Source organism: Alnus glutinosa, chromosome 1, assembly GCF_958979055.1.
Source record: "Alnus glutinosa chromosome 1, dhAlnGlut1.1, whole genome shotgun sequence".
NCBI lineage: Eukaryota > Viridiplantae > Streptophyta > Magnoliopsida > Fagales > Betulaceae > Alnus > Alnus glutinosa.
Genome location: NC_084886.1, coordinates 39,808,909 through 39,832,419, shown reverse-complemented (window position 1 = coordinate 39,832,419; position 23,511 = coordinate 39,808,909). Strand labels below are relative to the sequence as shown.

Below are 23,511 nucleotides of genomic sequence, written 5' to 3'. Positions count from 1 at the left end.
ATACTCACAAGTATATATTCAACAACTCTAAATTTTGATTACCTCAATCTTTAATAAAGCTAATCCAGCTGATGTGTTAGAGTACTACTCTATCAGTGAAGGAGCCATGGAGGTCTTGCTGCTGTCATACCATAGCTTAGATTGCAGACCATTAATCATCACTGAGTGGTGCTTAATTAGCAATTTAGCTTAGTTTTTTATTCTAATTAAAAAAGGTAAGCAGGTAGAACAACTGTAACTATTCTAACTGGGCGTGACCATAGTAGCACCTGTCCACTGAGAGCCATATAGGAGGAGCCTAAACAGTGGAAACTGCAGGAGCTCTCTCAAGTCCGACTGAGTCATAGCTCGATCAAGGCATCAGTGGGACTCAAGGCTGCTAATAAATATGATTGAGAAATCTCATTTTGGGAATCGAACTTTCACTCTAGTACATGTCCAACCACTTGAAAATATCTTTGAGGTCACTGAACCACCACCACTGATGGTGCAATTTAGCTTAGTTAAACGCAAGTAAGGTGTAAAAGTCAAATATTCTTGTAATGTGAATACAATTGGAGGTGCTTTTGCTTTCATTTTCACTGTTTTTTTTCTTGGAGATGCCTTGCGACCATAACAAAACAAGGGTGGCATGCAATATCAAGTCATGCATAGCCAGCCTGTATATATTCCCCATAATCCAAGTCCTGCAAAACAGAAAGCAGGTCAGTTTTCTTTACTCTTTTGAGAGTGGACCATCTTCTCAATAAAGCACACTAGCTCGTCCCACCCACCATAGATTTGCTGCCTCAATCATAGAGCTCTCCTCCCATTTTGGTCAACTGAGAAAAATGAAGACCATTAGACCCCAGAATCCCAACTCTACATCGGGGGGTCATTTTTCCCACCAGAGGTCCACTCTATGAACTTCTTTAATGTCTCTTTGAGATATAAAGAGGGTTAGGCTTCTAGGCTGGTCACCAATGAGAAGGCACGGTAACGTAATTGTCCTGAAAAAGGCAATATTCCTTCCCAACACCACAAGAAATTATCACTGATCATGATCATTCCCGTGAGGTCATAAAGCAAAACAAAGTAAAAATGTACCAACATTTGTCAACTTTTTTCCCAGTAGTAGGCGAATATTTGCGGTGTGAGCTTGGTGGCATCGTTGATTACCAAATACATGCCCAACAATTCTCAAAACTGAAGAAATTCTATAAAGTAGGACCACTGATAGAACATTTAGTTGAATACTACTTAAAAAAGCCAAGCTCAAGCCAGTTTGGTTTGAATCTAAAGTGCGACCAGTATCAAACAGTAACCAACTTTACTCAGCCGAGCTCAAAAGCCAAACTTCCACGCCCCACATCCCCACTGAAAATGTTCTGCAGTTTAAATATACTCTTGTAGAGGGGGTCGGAGGCTGGGTGCTCTAGAAAGCCCGGGGTGCAACGCCCCTGGCCCTCCGACTCCCCTCTCTCATTTCCTGCCCAAATTTCCTCGAATTCTGACAAAATTCCGATCTATGAATGATAACAGATGATTTAGTTGTGCACGTCAAGGGGAGTACTTATGGCAGAAGTCACCAAATTTTAATTGCATGAACAATCGCCTGCCTTGAACCTTTGCACAATGTTCAAAATGTAGAAAGACTGGCTAATAAGACCGGAGCCCCGTGAGCATCAAGTAATTATAGGAAGGAATCTCCAATTCAGGAGGCAATGACCAAGCGGGCTTGACTTGTTTGAGCAGGAACTTCTACTTGTTCTATCAAAGCTACAACATTATAATTAGCTAGGCATGATTAACAGCACACGCAACAGGATGGTATTAAATATAAAGTGAGCAACGGATCTAAACTACCTATTAAAAAGTATGAAGAAGCTGAAAAGGTCCTCATAGTCATTTCGCAATTAAAACTTACACAAAAGATTTTCCAGAGAGGGGAGGGAATCTGGTTTTCTATCTTTTTTCGACCTTTATGACAAAAATAAAAAGAAGTTTCGTACCTTCCAACGCTATAAAATATCAGTAGAAAGATAGCCTACATATCTGTCATTTCATTCACAAAGGTTTTCTTGTGACAAAAGAATTCCTTGATAGTGGATATCCTTCAACCTACAAAGCTGCTTTTGATTGTTTTGACCCATCAACAATGCATACAAATGATCTATCGTCTGCTCTCACTTTATAATTCTTTTGTATGGTCGGTTTTGGATATCCTACCCTTACTGACCGCCTACAATTATAGATAGCCATTCATCGGAAAAGTAAATTCCCTTTGGCTCATCCCAACGTCCATGTAAAGACACCGACCCCTTTCTTGAAGCCACTCCTCTATGCCTCATTAAGATTTGATAATGACTTATGTAGGCTAATCAAGCCACCATGCATGACCTTTCTTTCTTCCTTCTTTCTCTCTTTTTCTTTCTTTCTTTCTTTCTCATAGAGATTCCTTGCATGTCCCACGCCTTTTTCTTTACAAGTATTCTTCCCCCCGTGTACAAATAAATGCCACCTATTGATTCTTCATTCTCACACTCCACCATCTCCATCCCACACAAAGCACACCCTCTCTTGGTTCCTCTATCTTCCCCTGTACCTCATGGTTCCGGAGTTGGAGGTATGCGTTCAACCCAGCACCGCCTATATATAGAGCTCTATGTAAAATGTAATTTTCTTTTTCATTCTTCACAAGGCATTTCTTTTGTTGTCAAATGCAGAAACCTCGAGTCACTGAGATAAATGTCCGAATGGACTGCAATGGGTGTGTACAGAAGATAAAGAAAGCACTACATGGCATTAATGGTAAGAAATTGATAACAAGAAAGTGCTTGAATTATTTTTTCTGTAGTCTTCACATCCTGATTTTCAAGTTATATTCTTGTGTTCCACAGGTATATATGATCTCTACATTGACCTCCCACAACAAAAATTGACAATAATAGGGTGGGCAGATCCAGAAAAAATTCTCAAAGCCATTAAGAAGACAAGGAAAGTCGTCACCATATGTTCACACACCGAACCCACAGAGCCCCCTGCACAACCACCAGAACAAGCACCTGATGGTGGTGCACCTGCTGCCCCTGACGCAGCAAACCCTCCTCCCACAGAAGCTCCACCAACTGAAGCAGCCCCACCCCCACCAGCAGAGCCACCAAAGGACCCACCCCCACCTCCACCACAAGAGACTACACCACCACCCATGGCTCCAGACGGTAACACAAGCCAGCCAGCACACAACCCCTCTGGACAAAAAGATGTAGGAGAGGTTCATGTAATTTACCACCATCCACCTGACTATGGCTATCGATATGGTTATGGTCACAGCCATGGTGGGCACTGGCCCAAGCACCATAATGGCCAAGGGTTGCCACAAGAGCCTCCTCAACCCATCTCTGTGACACACAGCTACAACACATATAAGCCGTCAACTTATGTCACTGAGTACAAGCATGTCCACTCCCCACCTTATGTTGCTGAGTACGAGTATGTCCGGTCACCACCACAACAAACATATTACAGTAGGATGGACCGGTATAGTGAGGACTATCACAATGGAAACAATGGCAATGGGAATATCACATCAATGTTTAGCGACGAAAATCCAAATGCTTGTAGGATAATGTAGGAGGCACTGCAGCCTGTATGAAAGGGGGCTCTTTCTTTTGCCTCCCAGAGAGACTTGGAAGATAATCGGAACTGTTTGTAAAATATTAGAATATGGTGGAGCAGTAATATTTTCTAATAAGCATGTGAGAATGTTGAGGAAAGAATCAGATTCTAAGATCGTGAGTGCAGGGAGTATTATTCCTGGATTCCACCTCCTGAGAGGCCTACCACATACTGCTGGTATTCATTTCTCAAAGAATCAGATAAAGCTATTGTGTTCTAGAAGTATACGCCTCAGCCTTCCACTTTTGAAAAATAACCCATTCTTCAGTTTATACTACATCCCTCAAAACTTTTGCAATGAAAAGATTGTAATCAAGAAAGAGTAACCTGATATCTAATGACTCCCCAAAAAGAGAGCCCCAAGCTGAGTTTCTCCACAAGCAATCTATATATATATATATATATATATATATATATATATATGTTGTTCCCTTTATTTTATTCCATCTAATCATCTCTGCTAATGACTATCATCAGAGCAGATGCTGGCAATAGGTCCTACCAGTAACACTAACCGTTATTCAGGAATAGCATGAAGTCTTTAAAATCTGTGACCATTATGTCCAATCTCCTCCACTTAAAACATATTGTGACTGTAAGCCATGCGGCATTTAAAATCACACGAAAGGGTTTAGTCTCAAAACCTACAAGATATGTAAAAAAAAAAAAATCACAGGCCTAAAAATTCAAATTTCCATCTATTTCGTATAGACACTGCCAAAATTCAGAACTAAGATGGCCCTAATAGGCCCTAATATGGGACCAATTCGTACAGATCATCATGGTATAAGCATGCAACCAACTTACCAGAGAAAAGCCATGCAGGTTCTAGCTTTCTCCAATCATTATAAATTGCAACACAAATGAACAACATCCACAGGCTCGCTAAATTGCAAGAATATCCAAAAGCATTAATTAGTATGGCAAACCCCGCATATTAATATTCAATGAAGGTTATTGTCCATGTCAAAATGAAAGTTTCTAGACTTGTGTGTCCAACAATTTTGTAATGCGAATACCAATTTGAAAAAATTAGCAATGCTCTAACTCAAATAACAGAATGTCCATTCCTACATTGGATCAATACTGGTACAGATTCTAGAATCAGACATGGTCAGATTTTGAATTAAAAGTTAATTGATAGCACTAGTGGAGACAACATTGTAGTTAACTACTATAGCACAGAAAAATTGCTACGCCTTTCATAACTTATAACAAATGTATGTTTACAAAACTGTCCTCAGTAAAAATTACAGGAAGATCCTATCGACTTGCTCCAACCTAGGAAAATAAGCTCATAAGCTTAGTCTTACTGTCTTACTTCACTGTCACGAATCAACAGAAGACGTCCATCTCCAAAGTAGCAAAGAATAAAAAGACCAAACATTGGATTGACGTCTGAACAAAACCCAAATACCCTCCCACAAGCAAAGAGGAAAACTAGATGAAAACAAAATTCTAGGAGATAAGACAAGGCAATACACAGCCCGACTGTGGAAAGGTTGAAGCCACAGTTACTTACAGCACCGTCAGAAAACAACCTGGAGAAAATTCATGTACATCCTGCACCATGTTAAGCCTCTCAGTCTTGATTCTTTTGAAGCCGCTAGAAAGCACAACCCATGCAACAGAATGAAATAGTTTCTCATCCATAGATTTCAGTCCTACCAACATGAGAACATAGGATATTCATTCTGAACATGAATAGAAACCTTAAGGACAAAATACATATACCTGACCAAGCCTTAAACAAACAAATGTCAACCAAACTTCAAAGTATAAATGGAGGTTCACATGATTATCTCATCCAACCATGTTAACCTACTAACTATATAAACGTCTAGAACAAGTCATACATAAAGCAAAAGCATCTGTTGTTTACCTCTTATGGTAAAATGCACCTAGTTATTGTCATCACTGCTTAATTCAGATTCATCATCTTCTTCTCCATAAAGAATTTCATCAACATCCTCATCCTCATCCTCACTTTCACTGGTTTGATCATCAGGCACCAAAATTTGAGTTTTGTTCCGTGAAGCCTTGTCAATCTGTAAAAAGAGCATGAACAGTGAAGAATACTAACAACTCAACTTCATAAAAGATAATGAGCTTAGCAAGAGGATGTGAAGTTAAAAACCTGTGCCATCACAAGTTGCAAACGACCCGATAATTGTAATAAAGGTTGGATGGCAGCACCTCTGGATTTGGAAATCTAGAAGAAGAAAAACAAGATTTAAGCATCATAACTGACAAACAGTGGATAATTGGATAAACAAAGCATGGTCACCTATAAACTAATGAACTCGCATTCATGTATTCATTCCCATTCAATGAGGGTCAAAGAAATATCCCATTTACATCAAATATAATTTTTGGGGGGGGAAGGAGACCTTTTGACACCTCATAATCCTCCTCTTCTGAAAATTTTCCATCAAATTCAACTTTTACAAAACTGTAGATGAAGTTCTACCTATATAATTATATAACAAAGTGTCTAAAATTTAAGCACAAGCAAAAGTTTGCTATTACAGGTAACATGACAGATCCAAGTTTTCATATTTATAAAGTTAAATAAAACTCCAGCACAATTAGGAAAAATTACAACATTTCACCTTGGATAAGGAGTTAAGCATCTGGGTTGTTGGTTCCTGAGACATAACATGATGACCGTGATTCAAAAATATATGATATATCCATAGAAGAACATACTTTCCACTGCATGTCCTGTTGAAGACAACCAAAAATTTCCTCACTTTAGCATACACCTTCTGTAGAGTTTGCTATTGCAAGTTCTATATCACAAATATATGATTTTTATGAACAAATAAATATTGTCAAAGCACTTTATCATAAATATATGATAGCAAAATGAACTTCACTTTGGCAATTGTCCGCATAAAACCAAATAAAAATTCATACAGAAAAAAGAAAAGAAAAAGAAAAATAAATAAAAAATAAAACTGGTATTTAATGCTATATTAGAATATAAAGAACAAACCTTGATTGCCACTTGGCCACCAAGACTCGTAGTAACTTGTATGCATCACTAGGTGCCATAGATATAACAGATGCCCTTATCTGATAGAGAAAATATAGATAGAGTCAAGAACACAGAGTGATCCTTTGTTGTGTGGGGGTAAGGGGAAGAGAGAAGAGAGACATAGTGCATGTGGGATCTTGGTTTTTTATTTTGGGGATGGGGAGACAAAAAATAAATAAACAAACAAACAAACCTTCTTTTGTGGTATATCAGCTTCAAGATCAATACCCTTGATAACAGAATTAACTGTCAACTCTAATGTCAGATCATCTCCACTACTCAGTATCCCTAATGATCTCAGCCGGTCCTCCAGGCAAGATGTTTCAGTGTCAACTTCTAGATCTACCATGTCATCTGCACAGCCATATAGGACCAAGCAGGAGCACCATTAAAAACAATCTGCTGTGCTTACTCTTCTAACAGGAAAAGTTGATAAAGTACAAGCATGTAATGACCACAGGCCAGCGAATTTCTATAAATTAATAACACTTTTGGTGTTTCCTTCTCCGAAAGCATAGCCATATTTGGGCCAAGGGCCAATGGCAGAAGTTACTATTGTAATTATAGCAAATCTACTCTCAACAAATTCGGTGGATTATGCTTCAACATAGATGGAAAACTCACTACAAGAAAGTATAACAATATAGTCTATATTATAATCTGTGAAGAATTTATAAGATTCCATGTATCCAACACAAAAGGGGGGGGGGGGGGGGGTTGCATTGAAAATCCCACGACTCTAGTCATTGAAGAAGATCAATGTTCATAATATTGCAAGGGCAAACCCTCATGCAAACATATATCAATTGACATTACTTCCTTAAGCAACTACACAACAGGGCAAACCATATATGACATCAGACACATACCAATAGTCATAAATAGTAAAACCCAAACCCATTTCCATGCCCATTTTTTGTCAGAATAAATTGTTTCCGTTGAAAAATTAACCTCATTTTCAATATACAGCTTACTCTTTTCTGGTTGATATTCCTCCCCTTTTTTCTGCATAAATCCTTTCCTTCACTTTATCTATAAGGTGTGAGCTTTATGTATGCAGAGGGATTTTCGAGTAGGCCCAGTTCCTATATTCAACCTCTTAAGTGGAAAAGAAACTATTCAAATTATTAGAAGAACAAGCAACCCGCACAGAGCTATAAAAATAATGTTTCTACCCCAATGTAAAAATTGAAATATTACAATTCAAATTGTAAACCATATAAGAGCACTTGTATAAGGCAAATATGGCAAATACAAAATGTTTTTTTTGATAAGTTGTAAATTTAGTCATACAAAATGTTGCGAGATTCCTGAAAGAATATTAGGCATACCTTTCCCCTCCACAGACTCAGCTTGACTCCTGCTATCTCCCAAATCAGCCATTACCTCATCAGCACCAACACTCGTTTCTTTATAGGTTTTCTTTTCCTCATTAGAATCAAAAACTTTTGGAATTGGAAGTAAGGCATCCTCCGCATTTGCACGGTCTAATGCAGTAACTGTTTAATCATCAAAGAGGTTTTTAAGGATCAACACGAGATCAAAAACGCAAATAATGAAGAAAATAATATTGAAGTAGACAAATAAAGGGATTATAAGCATCAAACCTATGCAGACATACTATTATACTCTATGAAAATTGGGAAAATACTCATTAGAAAAAGACTTCATCTAGGCTCATTCTCCAACACCAAAAAACAAAGAAAAACAAAATAAAACAAATCCAAGCATGCCTTAGCAATTAAAATCAAAACAAGCCATTGATAGTAGATTTTTGTTCACTTAGTGGCTCCACTAAAAGAATTTTCATTTGAAACAATACAATCAGACAAAATTTCGCATGTCATTGTGGAAAAACAAACTATAAGGGGGATCATCTAAAAAGTGTTTGATGAGTATTGTCCAACTGAATACATCAAAGCAAGGAAAAAGCCACTCTCCAGGGACTTACTTTATCCATTATATATCTACACTAAAAAATTATTCTCTATTTTCTTTCAAGAAGCATGTTTCCACCACAAAGTATGCATAATCGATATAAAAAAGAGGTTTCAAAACATTCGCAAATGAAATATGGCTTTTCATATCACTTGAAAAGCTTCTAATGCATGATATTATCTTTTTCTTGCTTATTTTGGGTGGGAATGAAGGGTTTGAATGCATGGCAATCCCATAATACATTCAAAGACAAATTGATCAGTGAAAAAAAGATGTTTCATGGTGAAATCATACCTCCATTTTGTAAATCAAGTCCTTTCTTAGATTTGACACGAGATTGACTCATTGGTAGAAGAACCCCATCGTTGGAGATACTTAACTTTACAACTGCGCCAGAATGCACTAAAATTTTCTGAAATGATGGCTTTACTAGCGATCCATAAGCAACAAAGACCTGCCCAGACATAGGTCCGGTAATTCCTTGTAATTTTGCAGCAAATATTGTAGGTAATGTAACCTTGTGACTTATAGAAGGAATGTCCTCAAAAGATAACAAGACTTTCGTGGGCTTGGTGTTGTGTAATTCCTCAATGTTCTGTCCAAACCAAAGATAACAGACGCCAATTTCTGAAATAGCCAAAACACATAGACCTGAATCATCAACTTCCCCACTATCAATGCACCTGCTATCAAGAAAGACAGCAGGGTGCTCCATTGAAAGAACACAGCTTGCTGACTGCTTTTTGCTGCCACTTATCCTCCATACTGCTACATATCTTTCACCCACAGCAGAGGAGAGGATGTACTTCCCATCTTCAGTAAAAGTCATACAGCGAACAGCTCCCTATTAATAGTTAAGAAAATTATTTGACCAAGAACAGAAAGTCAAAGAAGAAAACTAGACAGATTAAATATTCATTCATGTATAGAGAAAAGAGGAAAAAGGTGTTAATACAAAACGAACATAGAACTGCATAACACTTACAGGATGCCCAGAAAACTTCTGAATCTTTTTGTGATCAGAACCGCTAAAAATCTTCAACTGTGCTGCTGCAGTAGCTAATATCTTCCCATCTGACATGGAGAAATACATATCCAAGGTGGCAATATCAGCTAAAGAATAATTACAATAAACATTTATTTCAACTCTGACTTGTGGAAGGTCTTCTTGCAAACCACTTGCTAAGCTACTTCATTTATGTTTAGGATTATAGAATTATTTTTTCTTTCTTTTTTTCAATTTCGCGAGATGCGCTTGATATTATACGTGTGATCTAAAAGTAGTTGAACCACAAGCAATGAGCTCTAGCTTAAACGGCGCCTCCTCTTATAAAAAGGGTGAAGGGAGTGCTTGCAAATTCAAGACCCACCAGGCGCATGTATAACTTACCATGACTAGAGAACCATATTATTCCAAATTGAATTCTTTTGCAAGGTAAGAAACTTATCTAGAAATCCAACACTACAATTAGCACAATGTGTTCATTCACTACCCCTATAAGGCAAGAATACCACAATAGATGTAGATGATATTTACCTGACGAAACAGACATACAGGATATTGCCTTCGTAGAAGCTCTGAACTTCTGCAACAAGTTTCCTGACAGAGAATCTATTTCACATATCATACCATCAGCCCCTGCAGTGTAAATGAATGAACCATGTGTAGAAGATGAAATGGCACTAACACCCCTGCACAGGAGAGAGAGGGAGAGAAGTGGTAGGTCACCCAGCTATAGATTTCAATAATACAACTGTTCAACTAAAATCATTCGTTATCAGTCAGTGGAGTAATTAATTACATATTAAAACTTCAAATTTGCATGCCATAATTAATAAAATAGTTCCTAGCACATAATTAAGATGGTTTCTGGTGCTCCCTGTGAGAATCCTAGTCTTTGACAATAAGACTTTCATAATTCATTATCAACACCATGTTTCTTGCAAAATCTCTTGAGAGGCTTCAAACCCCATTAAAAGCACCACGAATATCAAGAGCACAGGATATCTGCCTTGTCTTTTCCAGCTATGTCCATACACTGCTGGTGTCAACAACTGAGCCCGCTGACATCAGCAATAGATGCAGCTTATGACACAGTCTAGGGGTCTGTCTAGGCCTTGATCAACCTGGACTGATCAACTGTGGTCCTAAGGCTCAAAGAAGTAGGTGAAGAGACTAACAACAGAGGATAAGTATGAAGTAGCATTCAAAAAATGGAACAAAGTTTGCTGTGATACCAGGTTACAACAGTCGAGAGAAGTAAAGAAATTAAGTTAAGAGAATAGAGAAGACTAAAAAATGGGAGCTACACCCAACAGAGACCAGCTACATCTCTATGTTATACATACATATAACTTTAAAGACCAGAGAACCAAAAGTTTCAATGCTTGGACAACAACTAAAAATAACTATGTAAATTTAAGAGAACATATAACACGTGAATTGGTATATCATATCATTATATAGTGCACATAAAAAATTATCTCCAACTAAAATTTTGATAGTAACACTCTTTTCACAGTGATCTCAATAGAACTAATCAATTCTATTTTTATTTTTTTTTATAAGTAATTGTAATTCAATTCATTAAAAGCGTTGAGGGGCGCAACCCTTATACACAGAAAGTATAGAAGAGAGCCCCTAAATGAGACGAGAAGAGAATAAATTCAATAGAACTAATCATTCAGTGTGATACACTATAATGATAAGCATTTGTCAACAAAAGTTAAGGAAACAAAACAAGGTACTCATCAAGCTGAAGCTTCAAATATTTATCCTGATTACAAACGACAATTTCCTTATGTTTATGCTCTCTAGACATGTATCTATGACAATCATACAATACATTGTGAAAGCAGTGCAAACTGATGTATTGTGCAGCATGAAACCAATAAGGTAAAATACATGTTTTGCAAGGTAGAGGCTTTTCAAAATGAAATCATGAAGTTAAAATAGTCAAGCTATTGCACCAGCCTCCAACTTGTCTAGCCTAATGCAGAGCAAGCCTTAGGCGGGAGAACTAAAAGTAAGTCAATTTCATGTCCCCACTTAATTCAACTCTTCACGAATCAAAAAAAAAAAAATAACAATAAAATTGAGAACCTTTCTCGATCCATGATTATGTATTATGAAGAATGTAAGAATGCAACTTTATACGAGAAACTCACCCAGGATGGCAGTCATTAACCCTCCATTTCAATTGACCAGCAGAGACATCAAGTGCTAAAACATCACCACTACCTGTTCCTAAGACTAATAATGAGGACCCAAGCTTCCTTTTCCTCTTTCTCTCCAAAGATAACCACTTCATGCATTTATAATCAACTGAGAGATGTCCTCTTTCGGGTCTCGTTAATATATTTGAGTCATCGGTTGTTGTGATGTCTGCAAATTCAGTCTGGATCTGACCCCTCAATGTGTCCCAAATTTTAATTCGACCATCTCCAGAGCTTAGAGCAAGGAAGTCCAAAGAAGGACTAAATGATGTCAACAAATCTCTGATATTTGATGAGCCCATGCTCCTGAAATGTACAGTTAAATTACTTAGTTTACATTCCAATAAGAACTATTAAGATAGCTTTAAAGTACATAATTTCCTGGTCCTTTTTCCACTTGTGGTTGCTTAATTTGAAAAAAGGACAAAAAAAAAAAAAAAAAGTAAACAAGTTTTGGTCAAATAAATGAAAAGGAAATATAGAAAACTTAGTAACCTTAATCAAACACTAAAGTTGTCATCTTCAGGTTAACAAAAACCAAATAAGATCCCACACATGATTCTTTTCTCTTCTTGGGGGAGGGGAATTGAATTTGCACGCATGAGAGAAAAAATACAAGAAAACAAACCCACACACATTGTTGAACGAAAAACCTATTCCAAAGTAAAACATAAATCAAAAAAGAAAATATTTTTCAAGAACATTGTTAACTGATAACTAACGGCAACTGATCTGGAGGGGCAATCATATGCTTAGTACATAGGAGCTTTCTTTTTTTTTTTGATAAGTAGTACATAGGAGCTTTCTATAAAGTTTAAACCCTCTTAAAACCCAATCATTATACATGCACTTCAGATTGACAAGCTTGCAAACTAAAATAAATAAAGGGGTGGTTGCTGAATTTGGAACCTGGGTGTCTTCTATAATCGACGCCTTGTTAGGAAAATCGAAATGGGCGCCTCTAAAAAACAGCTGCTATTGAAACAAACAAAAAGTTCATAATAACATTAAAACTAACAAAAAAAAAATGAACTTTAATGATAGTTACGTGATATTGTAAAGCTCAGCTTACCTGAAAAGGTGAAGTCCACCTCTTAGAATAAAAGAGAGACCTGCCTGTGGCGGTGACAGACTGAGAGGAAGAGAGAGTGGCGCTCTGTTTAGGGCGAATTGTTTTTTGGGTTTGGAAGCCGCGCGCCTCTTGCTTCCCAGATCCCCTACGGGTCGGCCACTTGGGAGGGGGGCGTGGGTTTTGTTGCCGTGGGCTTGGACTGACGAGCCTTTCCTGCAAAACCCACCACTTCGTTAGAGAAGTAGGAAAAAATGCAAAATTGGTTAAAAAAAAAAAAAATCAAGGGTTAAATATCATGGTGAAATACCCCGCACGTACATGTGGTTAGGCCTTGCATCAAAACGCCACTTTGATTTCAAAAAGTATCACAGGTGATACTTATCGTTAATAAAAAAAACCTAGTTCGTACTTTCGTGTGGCCTCCGTCTATTTTTTTAACGGTCGTCCACGTCATCCCTCCTTATAATGCTAACATATGTCCCTCTTTTCACGTGTTTTGTCCAACTCTAATTACCGTCCCACATGGGCCATGTATTACAAGTGATACTTAGAATTTCAATGCCACATAAGATAGATAAATTATTGAAAAATTACTTATTTATTTTTTATTTAAAAAAAAAACGGAGAAGAAAAATTAGGAAGAAAAATTTGCCACCCCCATTTTGGCCGAGGGGTTGTTGGAGCCACCCTTATAACCAACCAAGGGGGTGGTCGAATCACCATCAAAGCCAAAATGAAGATGACTAAAACAACCATAAGTGCCTTGGGGGTGGCTTAGGGGTAGTTCGGCTACCACAATGGCCAACCCTCAAAATTGATTAAAAAATCAAAAAATCAAAAACAGAAAATTAAAGGGTTAAATATTATTTAGCCCTGTCAACTAACACCATTTTTTTATGAAGCATCACAAACTGACAAGTATCATGATTTGGTCCTTCAAACTACCAATTTGTTACAACTTAGCCTCATCAATTAATATTGACCGTTATATTAGATGAAAAAAAAAATTGACCAAAATGTTTCGAAAATACTCTTATTTTGACCATTGAAAAAAAAAAAAATTACCCTTTGTATTTACTAATTAGTAGAAAAATACTTTTTTTTAAAAAAAATGAACAAAAAAGATATAATATAAATTTTCTTTAAAAAAAATATAGGGATCAATGCAAAATTAGTCTTTGTGGTTAGCTTAAATTACAAATTGTTTGTTGTGGTGTAAAAAGTAATTTAGAGGTCTTCGAGGTATGTCGAAATAACAATTTAGTCCCTCCAGTCAAATTTCGTCAAAACACTTGACAGATTCCTACCATGTGGGCCACTTGTCATCACCAATAAAATGATAACACTTGTCACTCTTTTTTAAAAAAAAAAATATATAAATATATAAAAACTTAAAAAATTATTTAATAAAAAATAAAATTAAATAAATAAAAAATAAAAAATGGGGTGTATGTCAGTTAGGATGCTTCCCCCTTAACGGAGGGGGTGGCGGCAAGCTACCCCAGAGTTAGCCAGCCACCCCTCCCAAACTCCATTTTTTTTTTTTTTTTTCTTTTAAAGTATTTTTTAAGTTTTTAATTTTTAGGTTTTGTATATTTATATTTTAAATATATTAATATATTTTTTATTAATAGTTACGCATATTATCATTCTATTGGTGCTAGCATAATGTACTAACGGAATCCATCAAGTGTTTTGACGAAATTTGACTGTAGGGACTAAATTATTATTTTAGCCTACCCCAGGAACTCTTAATTATTTTTTATACTGGAGGGAGTGATTTGTAATTTAAGTCAACCACATGGATTGATCTTGAATTTATCTCTATTTTTTATATCGCAGCAAGTAATTTATAATTTAGGACAACTACAGAGATTGATTTTGCTTTTATCCCAAAAATCTAATAAGACTAATTTTTTTTTCTTTCTTTTAAAAAAAATAATATTTTTCTACTAATTAATAAATACAAAGGGTAATTTTGGTTTTTCAATAGTCAAAATAATGATATTTTCGAAACATTTTCATCAAATTTGATTTTCCAACCTAACAGTCAAAACTGACGGATGAGGCTAAATAATAACAGATTGGTAGTTTGAATTGTCAAATCATGACACTTGTTAGTTCGAAGTGCTTTATCAAAAATTGTTATTAGTTTAAGGGGTTAAATAATATTTACCCCAAAAATCAAATTAAATAGGTCAATGTTGTTAAAAAGGTTGACTAAAATCAATAATGAGCTTAATAGAACCAATCATATTGTGTGACACGTGTCATTTACATTAAAAATGTTTTTTTTCAAAAAAAAAAAAAAAAGCACAAAAGAAAATGAAAACAAAGATGACGATTGTACAATCGGCACATTGTGAAGTTCGCAAAATCAATTGTGAAGAAAATAACTTTTTTAAGGACCTAATAAGAGAATGACACATCAGCAAAAAAAACACATTTAAAAAAATAAATAAATAAAAAACCAGAAAATCCGAAAAAGCAGTACTATTATCTTCCACATTGTCTTCTAAACTCCAAAATCATTGTTCCCTTAATTCTAACACGGCATCCCTCTCCTCCGTCGTATGGGTCGTTTTACTACTTCTAGTTCTCTACCTTTTCTATACAAAAACCACCCATTTCGATTCTTCCTCTTCATCCTCTATTGCTTCATGGGTTTTCTTCAATAAATGGAGAGGAATGGTACTTGATGCCAACCAAAGTCCTAGACACTCTAGCAAAACCAAAATTCTAACCTCAAAGCTCTGAGACTCGACTACCTTTTTTCCTTTGAAAGATCTGGTTTGCTGAAACTGTTATTCAAACGACTAACGAAAAAACAATAGCTACGGTTGCGTTATCACCCTTAAAAAATTAGTCAATTGGAGTTTTTTTAGAATTCATTATAAAGCTTAGTTTTACATAATAACTAGGTAATATAAGACTTAGCACTTACTACTATCTCTCATAAATCACTCTCTATGTGAGCTATTTATCTCTTCTTAATATGGGATCGGAATGTTACAAACTCCCATCTTAAACTCCTGACGTCCTCGTCATTGCCACATCATGTAGTGCTTCAGTACTACATGACCTGGTGTTACTACGTGGCTCTGATAACATTTGTAATTACCTAGGAAAAAGCACTATCCATATCTGCTCTATCACTCCAAAAAGACTAGTTAATTTAAAGCTTTCATAGAATTCCTTATAACATTCCTAACAGTCTCACTAAAATAGATTTTTTAGCTATTTTGGTGAAGCAATTTAGTGAAAACACACAAAAATCATTCTCAGCAATCTCGCTACTATAACCAAAAAGTTTTGGTGAGTAAACAGTACTCACCAACAATAGTGAGCATTATTCACTCACCAAATCGTCAAAAAACCATAAAAATTTGGTCATTTCTCTCTCTCTCTCTTCTTTTTTTTTTCTCATTTCTTTCTCACACATTAGCCTCTCATGCACAACATCAATAGTATGAAAACCAATTCTTTGGATTTCTTAAAGAGTATCCATTGCCTCCCCTAGAAGCTACAATTTGTAATTTGCTATATGTAGATTAATACATAAATATTTTTTTACATGGCCTAGTTCGACATCCTTCCCATTATGATGGTCAATATAGAATCAAGACTTGTAATTTTTTTTTTTTTTAACAAATAGCACAGTGCCATCTTCATTACTAAGAAACCGCCCCAAAAGGGATACAATCAGGACGACTATTACAGAGAAAACAGGCACCCAAATACAATGATGCCAACGCCCAAAGGCGAAATACAGAGCCCGAAGGCTGTCGGAGTGGGTAGAGAAAAAGATTCTCTACCCACAAAGCTAGAAATCTAGCTTAAAGCAGCTACCATTACGGTAGACTGTGAATCAAAGACGAGAATTTACAAACTAAGACAAACAGAAAACCCCCGGAAAACAAGAGCCGGAAGAACCGCCGCCGGAGCCGAGCGTGATGAGCACGCACCTTCACCGGGGACCCACTTGCGTCGGACAACCTTCAAGAGTCTAGATCGTCGCTATCCGAGACCGGATAAGTGACCGGTGACCCACACGCGCATAAACAGAGAAATAAAACCCCCGGCGCGTGCTAGTCACGCATCAAAACCAGAACGACCGCACGGGCTCTTCAAGTGACCACCATGACCAGAGGAGGCCGTCGACCACAACAGAAAGGTCCTTGTCAGAGAAATTCCAGCCGAGTCTTGTAGATCTAGCTTTGACAACATCTTTGCAGGAAACCACCAACACCCGCCGTTCACCACGGTCCTAGACCAGAAATCTCCTGTTTGCACCAAACATACAACAACAAAACAAAGAAAAACGACACAACCTCCACCGGATCTAAATCCGAGAGGAAAAAACCACCACTGGAAACATAACCAGGGGGACAAAAATTACCCTCGCCCACGGAGGCTCGAGGACAAAACCAGCGCCGAGAGGGGGAGGCATGAGGCCTCCCCCTCCTGCGAAAACAACTCACACAGAGGTCTCTCTCTCTAAAAGTTTTAGACGTTCTCTCTCTAAATAAAAAAGAGAGGTTGCACTCAAGACTTGTAATTTATAATGTGTGTGCTTCCCATGTTCTACTGCTCTGACACTATAATCACTAATTTGAATTGGGAATAAATGTCGGTTTGATAGAGAAAGATGAAATTTAAATGGAATAGTGATTGTGAATAAAGAAATTTGTAAAAAATATTATTTAAATAGAATAATGATAATGAATTGGTTAAAATAGTGAGGCTGATAATAGTGCTTTAAAAAAGTAGCTCACCAAAATAGAGAAAAATAGTTTTTGGCTATTTTGGCTAGTAAAATTTGGTAAGGCTAATAGGAATGCCCTTATAAAGCCTAGTTCCACCTAGTAAATGTGGGACTTGGAGCATTCCTAGTAGCCTCACCAAAATAACTAGCCAATTTGATGAAAACACTAAAAAACCACTCCTAGCAGCTTCACCACTTTAATCAAAAAGTTTTGGTGAGTGAAAATGCTTACCAATTTTGATTAGTAATATTCACTCACCAACTTTCTCACCTATTTTGTTTCTCCTTTCTCTCTTACATAATTAGAACACTTTATTCTCTTTTCTTTTTTCATTTTTTCTCTCATTTCTTCTCTCATCTCCCATATCTCTCACACGATGATGTCCTTATTTCATAGACATGAAGGTTTCTTTGTCTCTAACATAAACTTTGTGGTTCTTTCATTTATCTTTTCTTTCTTTCTTTCTTTCTTGAATTTGGTTGAGAAGCAAATGAAAACTTCTGTGAGTTTCTTAGCAATGATCTAATCTCAAAATGAAGGTGAATGATAGCTTGTTGTATAAAAAGATTAAATAGAGAAAGAATAAAAAAATCTGAAAAAATATTATTTAAATTGAATATTGATAGTGAACAGTTAAAATGATGAGGCTGCTGGGAGAATTTTAAAAAAATGGCTCACCATAATAGAGAAAAATGGTTTTTAGCTACTTTGGTGAGTAAAATTTGATGAGGCTACTAGGAATGCTGATCATGACTATCTCTTATAAGCTGTTTACTCTATGTGGGCTATTTATCTTTTCTCAATATGAGACCGAAATGTTATATAGTTATGACCGAAGAGGAAAACGATGTTTGATCATCAAATTTATGAAACGAAAGTCTCTATCAATATCGTAGGTTGTCTCTGTGACTTTCGTTTTGATAAAAGTGTTTATATTTTTGCTACATAGATGTTAACAAGAGCCTTTTGGGAGGCAAGTTGTTGCATTAAAATAAAATCGCCACAATAGTTACCTTTAAAAATTCTAGATTTTTCTAAAGTTGTTTGAGAGGCTACAAGTCATTCTATTCCCCCACATCAATTTGTATGCTATAATTACTGTAATCGAATCGAGTCGAGTCTTGAATATTTAAGTTTTATTCTTTTTTTTTTTAAACACAAATCGAGCTCGAACGTATCACTGAGCTAGTTAATCTATTCAAATTCTGTTTATTTATTTTTTGAATGAACTTAAGCTTGTTCACGAACTACTCAATAAACTTATTCATTGCATATATAAAATAATTGTCATGACTCATGATTAATTGTTTAAATTTTTTTTCGTAAATTCATACTAATTATTAGTTAATTAATTATTTTTAAGATTATATTTTTTTTCAATTAATTAGATTGATTAACTCGAATCTTAAATAATCCAATTTCAAATTTATATGTTTATCTTATAATATGTAGATACACTATATCTATATCAAGGCTCACAATTATAATAGTTCAAGTTATATCTATATACTAGAGAATTCATTTTTATCTTTTTAAATAATTAAGATATTCTTATTACAAAGTTAAAAATAATACTAAATAATAATAAAAATGAAGTTATACGAGTCGAGTCGAGTTTATACGAGTTTGGCTCGTTTAATAAGATATACGTTATCTAGGTGGTGATGGTTTCAAAACATAAAATAAGCCATGTATATGCACTTACACATCATCGATGACTATGAGGAATATATTCCACAAAAGATGAAAAGTATAACAAAATATTACAAGAATTACAATAAGACAAAACAATGGATTATAGAGGTTTCATACATAGTACAGTTATTGTGAGAGAGAGAGAGAGAGAAATAATCGGCTACGGAGAGAAAAAGTGGGCTAGGTTTTCATCACATTCCTATTTATTTGGGTAGTGGGTAAAATAAAGGAATAGAGAGAATGAAGAGTAATGATTGCTGGGGGACGTTTTACCGTCCCCCAGCAGGCCTTTTGTATTAAAAAAATGTGTTTTAATGCAAAAATGTTTTTTGATGTGACATTAAAGGACATTTTGCATTAAAACACCATTATTTTAGTTAAAAGGGGCTGCTGGGGGACGGTAAGACGTCCACCATGTATCAGCTCTTGAGAATGAATGGTACAGCTATAGTGAGGTTGGAGGCTAGGGTTTTGTCTCATTCTTATCTTTTACTTCTAGAGTTTAAATACAATGAGTTGTATTTTTAATATAGTGAAAATAAAATAATAACGGTGGATAAAATTTCATAAATGCCAGAAACTTTTTTATTTGAAACAAGGAAAAAATATAAAAAGAGCATCCTAAACTATCAGCCAATTTTAGAATAGCCTATTGAATTTCTTAGTGAAGTAATGATACATATCATCCTTGTGTCCCCTTTTTGTCTCCTCAAAATTTATGAGGCTCTTAAAATCACCATTGGTCAAAATCCAATAATGGTCTATCATAAATTCAAGGGATTTGATTCTTACACTACACCATCACAACAACTGCACAACAACCCCTCACATGAGGATGGACCCCACACACTAGGGCCCACCCTCATGTGAGGGGTTGTTGTGCAGTTGTTGTATTGGTGTTGTAAATCTAACATTTTCCTAAATTCATTAGTGATTTTAAAAGCCACATCAATTTTGGGAGGATAAAAAGGGACTAATGTGACCAATCAAACTACCAAAGTGTGCCAAAAATGCCACTTTTTTTGTCGAAATATTCCTATAATACCCATATTCTCTTAAAAAAAAAAAAAAAAAAACTAAACTATTTTTTTTTAAAAAAAAAATAATATATATATATATATATATATATATATATATATATATATATATATAAATGTAAAATCAATTTATGTGGTTGGCCTAAATTAAAAATTGTTCACTGCGGTATAAAAAATAATTCAAATGTCTTCAATGTAGGCAAAAAATAAAAATTTAGTCGTTGTAGTCAAATTCTGTCAAAATACTTTACGAATTCTGTTAGTGTCAACGTCAATACCAATAAAATGATGACATGTGTCATTCTTACTAAAAAACATAGAGTTATGTTAGCTACACAACAATTGCACAACAATGCTGATGTCTTTAACATTTTTATTTTTATTTTTTTAAAAAAAAGTTAGACACATCAGCATTGTTATGCAATTGTTGTGTAAGAGTTGTGCAAATAACATATCTCTAAAACATATCAATATATTAAAAATAGATATATGTTAGCTAGACAACTTTTACACAACAATTGCACAACAATGTTTATGTGTAAGTGAGTTTTAATTTTATTTTTTTAAAAAAAAAAAAAAAATGCTGGATAACATTAGCCATGGAGTAATGTTTCTTACACAATTTTTGTACAACTTTTACACAACTCTAACAACTTTCTTTTAAAATCAGCCATTGAATATTTAGGATCCACATGTTGGAAAACAAATCCAATGGTTGATCATAACAAAAAGTAGTTAGAGTTGTGTGAGAGTTGTGTAAGAAACATTACTCTTAGCCATGAGGGGAGGGGAAAACTCACTTAAACATAAACATTGTTATGCAATTGTTGTGTAAGAGTTATATAGCTAACATATCTCTTAAAAATTACATTTATAAAACCAAATCACTCCCTGTAGTCAAATCTTAATCAAAACACTTGACAGATTCTATTAGTATGCCACGTCAGCATCAATAAGACAAGGATACATGTCACTATCAATAATATATATATATATATATATAAAGTTTAAAAATTAAAAATTTAAAGAATTAAAATTTTTTAATCGACAGCCACCCCTTTTTTTTTTTCTTTTTTCTTTTAATTAAAATTTTTTAATTTTTTAAGTTTTCAATTTCTTTATTTAAAAAAAATAATTTTTTATTTTATTTTTATTTTTTTAGTTTTTAAGAGAATAATGGTATTATAGGAATATTTTGACAAAAGTGGCCTTTTTGGCACACTTTGGTAGTTCGATGGGTCACATTAGTGCACTTGGAAGTTCAATAGCTTTTTATATTTTTCCTTTTAAATATTGTCTCTTTATAGATTTGGGAAAAATATTAAATTGTGAGGCCGTATTAAGATTTTGTAAATGCAACTTCTAGAATTTCCCTTTTTCATTTAATTATTCATTGACCAATATTTTGAGAAAAATTAAGGTGAATTAAAATTTTGTTCACTTTAAAAAAAAAAATTAACCATCCATGACAATTTAAATTACATAAATCTCACTATAGGAATACCGGGATTGTTACAGCCGACGTCAACAGTGACCTACTTTATCGACATTAAACATATGACTATCAATATTCAAATGACTTAACACAATGCTCATACGTAGTACAAATACATTTTAATACAACCTATAGGCCGTCCCCTTTGTGACTGGACCACAAAGCTGCAATTTATTCAATCCCATACTCGACGAGCTACGTCTAATCCAAATGATACACAAAAAGTGGAGCAAAGAAAAAGGAGCAGTGCTACGATGGGGCAAAACTTCCGGATGATTTCCGGAAGTTTTGCCCCATCCAAGTTTTACCCAAGAAAAAGGCTCCCCAAGTCAAGCCTCAGTCCCAAAGACCTCAAATAGAATTTACCTTTGAAAATCAGCTTGCAAAGGAAAGGTGTTCAAGAGCTTATATATGCATGGTTAAAATTGAATTTAATTGATGTAGGACGCTTAGGATCGTAACATACCACCACGCTCTGCAGTCGATGTCAACGACGACTCACTCTATCGACATTAACCCAATGGTAGCTATTTCTTTTTTGGCAGCTCTACTTACCTATCAGTATTCAACGATTTAACACTATACTTATAAATAATACCAATGTATTTAATCTAACATATAGGTTGCCCATCGAGACTTGGCCACAAATCACAATCTATTCAATTTCATACTCAACGAGCTGCATCCGATCCCATAGTCGACGTCATACTTGACTCTAATACAAAATGATACAAACCTCATGTAGAATTCATCATTGAAAACCGGTTTGTAAAGGAAAAATGCTTTACATATACATGATTAAGACTGTACTTACCCGATATAGGACACTTGAAACATAAATGATACAAACGTCAAATCGAACTCATCCTTAAAAACCAGTTTGTAAGAAAAAAGTGACAAAGTATATATACACGCGGTTAAGATTGGACTTAAATAATGTAGACCACTTATTAAGAATTGCAACAAAATTTACTCTTGTTTTCAGTTACTATTCTAAAAGTGATTAAACAGGATAATCCTTTTTTTAGGGGGGTGTTCAATCATTGCAGCTCATTTTACTTGTCTGACCGTCCTTGTGAGAGAAAGCTAGACAATCTTTAGTCATCGAGACAATGTGTTCAATGTACTTTCCCTATCTGGATTGTCTCAGAACTTTGGCTTCTTTTGTCTCCCTTGTTAATGGCATTCATTTTTGTATGAAATTTGAAAAAATTTATTTAACCTCCTAAACTTTCATATTTTTTCATATTTTTACAATCTCTTTCAAAGTTCAAAAACTATCAATTTAGTATATCAAACTTCAAAAAATTTGCAATCTCACTTCTCCATTAAAATTTTCCGTTGAATCATTTTGCAAAAATGATCCTAGTTTTTAGGAGTACAGTGAAGCTTCCATTTTTGTTTTTTTAATCTCTGCTCTAATACATTTGCCCAGAATTATTAGTCAAGACCAAGAAACCGAACCTCGATTTCTATTTTCCAGCTTGAATTTAGATAGAGTCACATTTGGGAAGAATATAGTATCAGACATTATGAGGAAAGAAGAAGAAGGGAAGAAGAAAAGACATTGGCAAAGAGAATCAAGGGGAAAGAAG

At 35.2% G+C, this 23,511-nt stretch overlaps 2 protein-coding genes across 5 annotated transcripts; one reads left to right on the top strand and one right to left on the bottom strand.

The window, feature by feature from the left end:
* The first annotated feature begins 2,380 nt into the window (after positions 1–2,380).
* On the top strand, positions 2,381–3,879 carry LOC133858892 (early nodule-specific protein 2-like). Its single transcript, XM_062294346.1, has 3 exons — positions 2,381–2,605; positions 2,706–2,790; positions 2,880–3,879. The coding sequence occupies exons 1-3, from the start codon at positions 2,588–2,590 to the stop codon at positions 3,611–3,613; spliced, it is 837 nt and encodes a 278-aa protein (XP_062150330.1). The 5' UTR covers positions 2,381–2,587; the 3' UTR covers positions 3,614–3,879.
* A 953-nt stretch (positions 3,880–4,832) lies between these two features.
* Positions 4,833–13,158, bottom strand: LOC133880983 (uncharacterized). 4 transcript variants are annotated; one of them, XM_062319962.1, is made up of 13 exons: positions 12,924–13,158; positions 12,761–12,826; positions 11,804–12,157; positions 10,173–10,327; positions 9,621–9,709; positions 8,930–9,479; positions 8,029–8,196; positions 6,891–7,051; positions 6,656–6,735; positions 6,270–6,381; positions 5,795–5,869; positions 5,540–5,705; positions 4,833–5,321 (listed from the first exon to the last, which is right to left on the bottom strand). In XM_062319962.1, the coding sequence occupies exons 3-12, from the start codon at positions 12,151–12,153 to the stop codon at positions 5,559–5,561; spliced, it is 1,887 nt and encodes a 628-aa protein (XP_062175946.1). In that variant the 5' UTR covers positions 12,154–12,157; positions 12,761–12,826; positions 12,924–13,158; the 3' UTR covers positions 4,833–5,321; positions 5,540–5,558. The 4 variants fall into 4 exon arrangements, with proteins under 4 accessions (XP_062175946.1, XP_062175941.1, XP_062175951.1 ...); XM_062319957.1 differs by having other exon boundaries at positions 12,761–12,823; XM_062319967.1 differs by having other exon boundaries at positions 4,833–5,220; positions 12,761–12,823.
* Positions 13,159–23,511: the final 10,353 nt, after the last annotated feature.